Raw genomic sequence first — 10389 nt, 5'->3', positions numbered from 1 at the left:
CATTTATCCTTGTAATGAAAATCACCTAACTCGAATGATGGTGGACAATATTTCCACATAAAGTGCATTGCTTATATCTTGAACCTTATTGTAAAAGGTGGATTAAAAAGACACAACTATCATATGAAATGTGGGCACAAAGTCGTTAGAGATACATAAAATAATCTACCAAAAGAAATACAAAGTCTAAAATATGTATGAAAGAATGTGGATTAGAATTGAAGAAGTTTTGTGCAGTGATTGTCCTACGAGATGTAATTCCACTTACGAGTTGTTGAAAACCGCCTTATAACAAAGAGAAGCGTTTGTCAAATATGAAGTTCAAGGTAACAAATTTTGATTTAAAAAAAAAACTTTGATTATTATTCTTTTATTTATTAATAGGTTTTATGTTTTTTTGTAGGTATTTTACATACACGTGATCCAGGTAGAGTTCCAAAGCCCTCACATTTTGATGTCATAAAAGACATGGTGGGGTTTCTTGAAATTCAAGACAAAAACAAATATTGTATCATCAACATCAAAACATTTGGCCCATGTGTTTTTACAAATTTTTTTAGATGTCAACTAAAATATAAGAGATTGGTCAACAAAACAGGACTTTTGTCGCATACGTCTAGAAATGCAATCGAATTATGACAAGTATTGTAGTCCATTTGACAAGCTCAACGATTACATGTACCATCATGGTGTTGTTGGATCAACAATTTAAATCACAATTTGCGACATATGTCTTTAAGAAGATGTTCTCGTACAAGGTAACGGAAGAAAATTCGATGTTAAATTCAACAATACAATTGAAGACAACATCCATGCTCAGGAGGTTGAAAAGAAAATAGAGCTTTTATTTATAACATACAAAGAAAAATTCAAAATTATGGTCTGTTTCAAAAAGAAAAAATATGAAGTAGTGGCTTGTGATGTTGATAAGGTTTGATGGAGTGGTGCCACACTCCCTCATAAAACCACACCGCCATAGGCACCATGTGTGTTTTTATCACAAAAATGTGATTTGTTGCCACACCTAAGAGTGGTGCCAAATTTGAGTTTTTTTTTTAATATTTTTTTTTTTAAAAAAGATGATATTTTATTAATTAAAAATAAAAATACAGTTACATTGCATAACTTAAAAACAAACTAGAAATATTAAGTCTACAAGTTAAAAAAACACACATCAAACGATTAAAAAACTAGATATTAAAAACATTAAGCATAACGTTTTTTGAAGAATGGTATTTTCAAAGGTTTTAGAAATAAAAAGATGGTAAAATATGAAGTATTTTTGATTTAGTTTGGTTAAAAAATTATAAGACTTGAGAGGCTTAAATAAAAATCTGGTAAATTTCAAGAAAGAAAAAGGAAAAAAAAAAATTAAAATTTTGACCGTTCACAACAGTCAATGTTTGGAAAATAAAACAGATGAACGCTCCCTTAAGGTATTACAGTGCGGCCTCCATCGCACCCAAACCGTGGTGGAGGGGCGGTGTTTGTGATGATGTGGCAAAGGTGGTGTGATAGAGACTGTAGCCTCTCCCACCGGTCTAACGAGTTTTTATATAATTTTATAAACGTTTAAGGAACCATTCGGTTTCAATGGATGTTTGAGTTAAAAATGTATTTGAATGAGCTTAAAGTTCCTCAGAATGATCCTGGAAACAAAACTCGGTGCGTTTCTTATCGTTGTTCGGATGACTAGAGATAATTTCTAGTATTTTTATAATTTATTTATTAAATAATCGATTTTTAATTTATTATTAGATATTTCGGTCCATGGGTCTTGCTTTGGGCTTTTTCGGTTTTGGTTCCAACCGTGTTCGGAGTTTGGAACTAGCTAATAAGATGATTGGTGGCCAAATTGGAAAGATGGAAAGTTTTTGGTGGCCAGTGTAGAAATACGGAAAGCTTCTGGTGGGCAATGAACATCCCAAATTAAATTGTGAAAAAGAGGGAAGAATTCTGTGCACAAGCCTTCTTCCTGTTGCTTTGCCGCCGGCGAAAACCAGAAGATTTTAAGATTAAAGTAGAGATGTTGGAGGCTCGAAGTCTAAAGAAAGCAGTGGTTCCGTCGAGACTGATAGAGTACCCATCTCCTGCCAATCTTCAATCCAATCGCCTTTCCCTTCATGTAATTTATATGTCTCGATTCCACTATTCTCATATATATATATATATATATATATATATATATATATATATATATATATATATATATATATTTCTAGTTCTTACATCTATTTCTGTTCAAATGAGACTTAGTATGTAATTTCATGTCTTCTTGGTCCGATATAGTAGTTAAAGCTCTAACACCTGCATTATAAGCCGTTTTTTTTGCTAATTTAAATTTATCATGCTCAGGTTAGTGACGACGGAGCTTCTTGCTGGATTTATGTTGCTTCCGGCTGCCATATCTACAGAATTCTGGTTTTCTCTTCCTCCGGTTTGCTTTCCTTATTTACTTACTTGAAGTTGGCATTTGGTTTATGCATTAGGGCTGGTATTAGGCAACATATACAAATTCTTGCCCAAAGATTGAAATGGATGCCATATTTGCTATTTTCTCACATGCAAGTTTATTTATTTATTTATTTTTTATAGGTCTCTTTGGGAGATTCTTTAGTTGATAAAGGAAAGGATAGCCTCCTTATACCTGAACAAACTCAGGTAAGCTTTGACAGGGTCTTGTTGTTATTCAAGTAGTCCAATTTCCATTTTGCATTAGCCCCACCTTTAAATTGGTGTTACTTTGAATGTTTGATTAATCTGTATTGATGTGTTGTATGAAATCTTAATTTTGGAAGGTTGTGGAGTCTGCTATGGTGAATCGTTGCCCTCATCGGTCAGAAATTCAGACGATAGTATTGAATGAAACTGAGAGTACGTGTCATGTAATTGTTAATTTATGTGAATTATTGATCATTTTTTACTCATTTTGCAAGCTAATGTTTGATTTCATTATTGAGACACAATCCATAATTTTTGAAATACCAAGGGACAATAATGTAATTTAGTCTAATTTATTTTTAATGTGGCGCCTAAATGTTAATGTTTAATTTCACTGTGTGTAATATTTATCATATTATGTGATCCAACATCTGTAGGCTCTGACTGCTTAATATTGGGAAGTGTTGACTCATATGGACATCTCATAGTTTCCAGATTGGGCACTGATGGTAAAGGTACCATTTTTTTTGTTCTTTTTTATATTTTTGCTATTGAATTGTTTAACTTTCTTAACATTCATGTCACTAAATTTATCTAATTTTCTTAACCTTTTGTTTTTCTACATTTTCAGATGTGGAAAGGCTTACGTTTTCAGTATCACCTCAGGATTTTGGAGTTGGAGAAGGTGGGTGGGCAGGGCTTTGCTTTAGTCCAAGTCAATGGTCAACGGTACATGTCTAATTAGTCAAAATTATTTTGATCTTTCATGGAATTTAACATAGTCAAGTCTTTTACTCAATTAACTGCTTCTCTCAATGGCCTATTTATCATTTGACTAAAAGTCAAACACAGAAAATCTTAGACCACTTATAGGCTAGCTAGTCTTCTAGGTTGTTGACCAATAAGAATGAAGGCACATATTGACTTGGGAATTCATTGTATGCCAACTCATATAACTTAATGAAATCTTTCTACTTTTTCCACTTGTAGTATGACAATCAAAGCATTCTCTTATAATTGTCATTTACTTCTTTCCACTCGTAAATGAATAATGTTATATTTGAAAGTCAAAGTCAATAGTCATCATATTCATCATGCAAGCAGCATGTTTGAAGTGGTGACTTTCTACATTGAGTATTCTAAGTCTTACCTTTTGACTCATTTGATATATTGAAGTCAGTGAATTGAAAACCTGACAAGCTGTGTGTAATAGGGAAACATTTTGGCATTAACATTCAGTGAATATTTTATGTTTTACCCTTGACTCATTTGATATATATCATTATTTATGTCAAACGTTTTTTTATTTAAGTATTTAATAAATTTATAATTCTCTATCAAATTAAAAGACACTTGAATTATTTATTACATTGCAAATTCATGTGTAAGTCCTTGACCTTAGGTTTTTCTGAATCCTCATGATTGTCTTACATGGTCAATGATTCCTATTACATAACTTGACTTCATTCATGTATCAGTAAATTTATCATGTAGTTTCCAAAACTTAAAATTTTCTAAGTCACATTTATTATTTATATCAAATCTTTAAGAATGTACATCAATAATTATATCAAAGTTTTTTCTTAGGTATTTCATAAAGTTATAGTTTTTTCACCAGTTAGATATACATTCAGAACAACTATCAAATGGGCGTCATTTTTAGATTTAGCACTAATTCCATATACTTATAGAAGGATTAAATGGTCATTTACTGTCATTCAGACTGTTCATTAAACCCGAAAAAGAAACAATATTTGTTCATTGACACACATCATATATCCAGACAACACTTGATAAAGAAAAAAAAAGACATGCATATGCATGATGCTTGATGCATGATGCATGACTAATGAACATAGGTTAATGTTTCAGACTGCTGTGGCACATAGCTTTGGCAAAACTATTGATGTATTTGACCAAGATCTTCATCTTCGCACTTTTCGTACGTAAGTATTTTATATTTATTTGGGTTCTTCCTCAGTTTTTAATTAATAATTTATATGTCATGTATTTTTCCTTTTCTTTAATACCCTTTTTCTCTTTTGTTGCACTTTGATGCATGCTACATAAAAAAAATATTTACTTTAGTTAAAATACCAACCAACCTTTATTCCAGGGGTAGATTGAAAAATAATCTCTCGGGCCCACAAAATGTAAATAAGAAAGTAAATTAACTGGCCCCATTGCATTGCACCCTTTATTGCAGATTGTGGTACCCTACTGCAGTTGACTTTTTACAAACTGGAAATGAAACTTCAGTATTGGCTGTTACAGAAGGCTGCCAGGTAAGCTACTTTTTTTTTTTTTTTTTTTTTTGTGTGTGGTCCGGAGTTTTAATGATAATTTATATTGCTAATTAATGCAAGAAGTAGCAATGTAGTTGTAATTTATTTGTATATTATAGCAAAATGAATGAAACTAAATTGCTATTTCTTGCATTTAACCTTAATTCATAATCAATGTTTATTATGTAATGCCAGCTGTCAATATGGGACCTTAGAGTAAATGAAAAAGGTGGTTGTGTACAACGGATTTGTGGTTCTGTTGGAGATATTTTATATACGGTTTGCAACTCCTCGACCGGTAACATTGCAGTTGGCGGATCTGATCGTACCATGACCGTCTATGATCCTCGCAGGTCTGGTTAAATGCAAGAAATAGCAACGTACTTTCATTTTTCATTTTTTTATTTATTTATATTTTATAGCATCTTATTTTTACTACTGTAGATGGGCAGCTGTAGCAAGATGGGTCAACTGCTCAAAATACGAGGTCCCTTTTCAATTTTCATCAAAAGCTTATTAACAAATTTATTTCTTCAACATTCATAAATTTATTTATTTTTATTTTTTTTTTGTTTTCAGATCACTGGGATTTCTTTCTCTTCGGTTGACCCTAATTATGTCTACATACAAGGAGTTGATTATGAGGTGATTACTTCAACTTTAAAAAAATAAATTTATAGGTTTGTGACACGTGGCCTTATATCCTTTTAAACTAATATGAGCAATGTTGAAGGTGTTTTGTGGAGAGTGGAAGGAAAACAAGAAAGCATTTTCATTTAGAGGAGATTCCAATTGGCTTGGGTTTAGTAAGGTAATATTATTTTCTCACATTCTCTTTATAGGGACCCACTAAATAAAAAAAAAATGTTATTGTTTATTTTTTACTTAATGGAACATGACTTAATCTGTGCAGTGTCGGAGCAAGGATGTTTTGGGAGGATGGTGTGATTCAGGCAGCATTTTTATAGCTGATGTAGTTGAGGGGAAAGAATCATAAATTTTTGTCCCATTTTTTTTTTTCCTACAACCTATTTGTCATTTTCTTAAGATTTTTTTTTTAAAAAAATATATTTTTTTTTATGTGGCACTTTATATCGATAGCACTAAACAAGACAAAGAAAAATAGGCCTAAGCAACATGTATTGATAACTTCAATGTCTAATAGATTTCTAGAAAGAATTTCAAGAAATCTTTGATTTTCCAAATTACATGGTCAAATTGTGTATGCTATAAATGGTGAAAAGGTAATTTAAATGTAATAAAGAGAATTTCTAGAATGTAATTTACTTGTTTCCAAAGAGACCCTTGATTTAGTCTTCAAAAATTATCCTTTTGGGGGCTGGGTAAACAAGAATTGTCAACACATACAATAAAGACTTTCTTGGATTGCGTAAGCTGTGTCACATGGTGACACAATCACTGATAGCATCCACCTAAGCATATGTTTGCTTGTTAGTTTGAAACTTGAAGCTCTATATTTTATTTGTGTTTATTGTTCGACAAAAACAGCTGTAAAATTTTGGAAGCTGTGTAACTTCATAAAAGCTGATAAAAGCTCTCGAAACTTTTAAGAAATTCATTGTGAAACATGCTCTTAGTATATGTTTATTTTAGTTACAAACACTTTGTTCTCATAGTAGTTTTGATTAAAGCAATGCAAAATAGTCGATTTATTACCCTGTTGATAATGTAACGTAGTGATCATTTTATAAGTCAAACTCTAACTGAAATAATACCATTGATACAATAGTTTTACAAATATTAGCCATTTAAGAATAAAAAATTGAAAATAATTTTGGGTTTGGAAAGTAGTTCTCACGTCATTGTTATGATTTACACATTTGTGAACTAATATATAAAAAAGTTCATACATCGTTATCATGGCTTCTATGTCCTGGACCAATATTACATTTATTTTTAAATGATACTTCGAGCAATCATATGACATTTTAAATTATTTAAAATTATATTATGTTGTATTTAAAATCATTGTAAGTATTTTTTGTATTTATTATTTTTTTGGAAGAGTAGTAAAAGAATAAAACATTACGTCTATCTATTTTTATATTTGTCGTGTCAGAATCATTTTGATTTATCTTTGTACTTTTAATATTTTCTTAAGTCATTGTTTAAAATTCAATTAATAGTCGTTTTAACAATATTTAAAACATGTATTTTAATCCATTATAGATATTTGTTTTATATGTTTTTTGTATTTTAGTGATATATTCTTAGAGTGACATGATCAGAAAACATGGGATGAGACTTTGGAGGGAGTAGCTCACATGTCATTGTGCTATTTAAAATACACACACACACACACATATATATATATATATATATATATATATATATATATATATATATATATATATATATATATATATATATATATCAAGGTTCTGAAAAGCTCGTCATAGTTCCAAGGCTTGCACCTGCCGCTAAGCTTTGTCAAAACACCGCTTTAACTCATATATGTGTATAAAAATGAATAATAGTTGAAAATACATGTGAAAATATTAATTATATAGAAATTTGTCGCCTTACAAACGCTGTGACTCGCCAAGGCTCGGAAAAACTTAAGGCTTGACATTGCCGCCAAGTCACGCCTTACGTTATTTAGAACCTTGATATATATATATATATATATATATATATATATATATATATATATATATATATATATATATATATATAAGGAAGATCCATGCAGAACCAAACAATAAACTTTTTTTCGTCTACATGTAATTTTGTTATCAATTTCACATGTGCATTGGGTATGACATATCAAAGAGAATTACAAAAAAAAAAAAATGAAAAAATGGTTAATGACCTAGAAGGGTAACATATTTTGGTTTTTATCCACATTTAGGTAATCATATTTTTTTCGTACACGTTTGATCATTAAACTTGTCCGACATGTTCGATTAGGATAATGACCGGTTATTAACGGTGATATTACCATATTATGAACATGTTAAACAAGTTTAGTGCTCAATTGTGTACGAAAAAACATGGTTATCTGAATATGGACAAAAACCAAAGTTCTTTACCCGTTATGGTAATATTGGGTTCTTTATGCTAAGTGCAAGTAGTCATAAGACACACTAATGTGACATGGAACCGAGTCATCGGGTCTTGGTGTCAAATATGGATTTCAAATCTAAAGTAGATGTCGTTAGTGAGTTCCTGACTTGATTCCTAGCTGCCATCAGAGAACAAAACCATTAGACCGCCTCATGGACTGTAATTAGGGAGCAAAATCTGACGATCAAGTTAAATCAATGTGTATGAGGAGATGGTTAGGTCTTGGGCCAACCCAGTTTAGGCGTAGCAAGTCAAGGGCTAGGTTATGTGCGCTTAAGAGGCTGGGTTGTGTACACTTTAGGACTAGTTGGGCCTGAACTGGGCTAGCCTAAGCCTAACATAACTGTCCATTGACCTAGATTTATAAATGGAACACATCCTCCTCCATGAGGACGATCTCTCATTCTCAAATACGAGCCTCCAATACATATACATACATATATATATATATACACACACACACACACACTCTTCCCACCAAGATGGTTCTCCATCTAGGAGAAACCATCTCTTCACACACATCGATCTAACATGAATGTCAGAACTTGCTCCTAGGGGACATTGTTGAGATAGTTCTAAGAATTTTGTTCTCTGTAGACCTGAAAATGAGGTGGGTTTGGAGTGAATTGACCTTGTGTGACATCCCCAAAATCACGGCCAGAAAAGACCGATTTTCATTTATGCTTTTAAATAATTTCAGAGTAAATCCTTTTGATTTGAAAGAGTTGCGGAATTTGTTCCCAAAACAAAACATGATAAAATAATATTTATCAAAGCATTTCATCAAGAGATGCATTTTCATTATATAATAAAAACTCGGGATGTCATGTTCTGATACAGACCATAAAGCATAAACGATAACATCACAAGTCATTCAACAAATATATACATATACAGACTTGTAAACAAAACAACTTGATGATTCAACCATCTTATGCCCTCGCGCCACTACCTGTAATACAAATAAAACTGAGTGGGTCAGGCTTGGGAGCCTAGTGAGCATATAGGGTTTTCAACCCACAATAAATAAGTTATATTTAATTTCACCAACCAATCACTATCCCGATTACCCATTCCCGTTATCCTCACTTTACGTCCCTAAAACAACAACTATCTCAAGGGACCTAATCTAGGATTTTCATCGGGACGGACATCACTGCGAAGGGGTTTCCTCAACAACAGATATCCCAAAAGGCAACCATGAGGGGGATAGAGTACACCGGTGAACACATCGTTCACAACACCTACAGGTTATGAACCTGCTAGCGTTCCACTGGACTGTCTAGAAGGAGTCCGTGGTCGTTATCCATACTCCGCTGAATAACTAGATCAACAACAACAACAACATCGAGGCCTCTCATCTTTTTATTACACACCAACTATCTACCCATGTTCTACCCAACATATTAGTAGATAAAAATATATATTCTCATACATAGTTTAAAACCTGTATATCATTTTCATTCAATATATATTCCACATAACAGATGAGGCATACCACATAACACGTATTTCATAGAAAGCAATTCAGATCTATGAGATGGAATAAAGTGAATATCCATTCACGCATACAATCACAGAATATACACATAACAAGTATATCGCATAAAATACTTCATAGTTACTTGTTAGAAGAAAGTAACTACACCCTCACACATATAAACCACAATTTACTTAATACACTCAAACCGCACTTGTATTATTATCGTGTTTATGAAAGGTAGTATACACTCACTTGATCAGAAGATGATCGGACAACACTACGATTTGCAGAAGTAGTAATCCTCAGCCGATCTGGAAGATCTTCACAAAAATCGAACTCCTCGCGGGCAGAGCTTCGGCTCGGGAACCGCACTTCTCGGGATCTCGGGACTTGCCTCGGGGCTAGAGTATGATACCGGGGCTTCGGGGTATTTCTGGCACGCAAAACGATGCAAAACGGGAGAGAGAAGAGAAGAAATTGGCAAAAGACTCGGCTGCCTTCGGAATCCTTTTATAGAGGCTGAGCCCCGCATGTACGCGGGGCGTACTGGTCCGAGAAACGTCACTGCTTACGTATCCGAAGCCACTTGCTGCGATGTCGACACCTTCGGAGAATGCGGGGCGTACGTCGGATCGGACTGGTGACTCCCCCTTCGGATAATGCCGGATTTTTAAATTAAAAATAAATACAATTTATTTATCAAACTTCGGAAATTCATATCTTCTTCATACGAACTCCGTTTTCTACGTTCTTTATATCCACGCGAAGGTGAGACTACGCTCTATGACTTTCGTTTAGACTCCGTCGGCTAATTTTGACTTTATTTTTATTATTTATTTTTTAATAGGCCGCGACAGAAAAACTTCGTTATAA

At 32.9% G+C, this 10389-nt stretch overlaps 1 protein-coding gene across 2 annotated transcripts; it reads left to right on the top strand.

Moving 5' to 3' along the window:
- Positions 1 to 1896: 1896 nt before the first annotated feature.
- LOC145094412 (uncharacterized) lies at positions 1897 to 6151 on the top strand. 2 transcript variants are annotated; one of them, XM_079032646.1, is made up of 13 exons: positions 1897 to 2125; positions 2356 to 2421; positions 2596 to 2661; positions 2799 to 2874; positions 3099 to 3176; positions 3293 to 3390; positions 4534 to 4607; positions 4868 to 4946; positions 5142 to 5299; positions 5391 to 5433; positions 5526 to 5591; positions 5680 to 5757; positions 5860 to 6151. In XM_079032646.1, exons 1-13 carry the CDS (start codon positions 2027 to 2029, stop codon positions 5941 to 5943), a joined length of 1065 nt encoding a protein of 354 aa, XP_078888772.1. In that variant the 5' UTR covers positions 1897 to 2026; the 3' UTR covers positions 5944 to 6151. The 2 variants fall into 2 exon arrangements, with proteins under 2 accessions (XP_078888772.1, XP_078888812.1); XM_079032686.1 differs by having other exon boundaries at positions 1902 to 2125; positions 2356 to 2437.
- The last annotated feature ends 4238 nt before the right edge of the window (positions 6152 to 10389 follow it).

This window comes from Lactuca serriola, chromosome 1, assembly GCF_051521515.1.
Source record: "Lactuca serriola cultivar US96UC23 chromosome 1, Lser_US96UC23_V15, whole genome shotgun sequence".
In the NCBI taxonomy this organism is placed as follows: domain Eukaryota; kingdom Viridiplantae; phylum Streptophyta; class Magnoliopsida; order Asterales; family Asteraceae; genus Lactuca; species Lactuca serriola.
The sequence above is the reverse complement of the archived record's forward strand: the minus strand, read 5'-3'. Positions and strand labels throughout refer to the sequence as shown.

What these genes read in the sequence shown, in the direction of transcription:
- LOC145094412 (XM_079032646.1), top strand. Translation starts at nt 2,027, where the DNA reads ATGTTGGAGGCTCGAAGTCTAAAGAAAGCAGTGGTTCCGTCGAGACTG. An exon ending in TTATACCTGAACAAACTCAG is followed by an intron (nt 2,662 to 2,798) that starts GTAAGCTTTGAC and finishes TAATTTTGGAAG; the next exon opens with GTTGTGGAGTCTGCTATGGT. An exon ending in TACAAGGAGTTGATTATGAG is followed by an intron (nt 5,592 to 5,679) that starts GTGATTACTTCA and finishes GCAATGTTGAAG; the next exon opens with GTGTTTTGTGGAGAGTGGAA.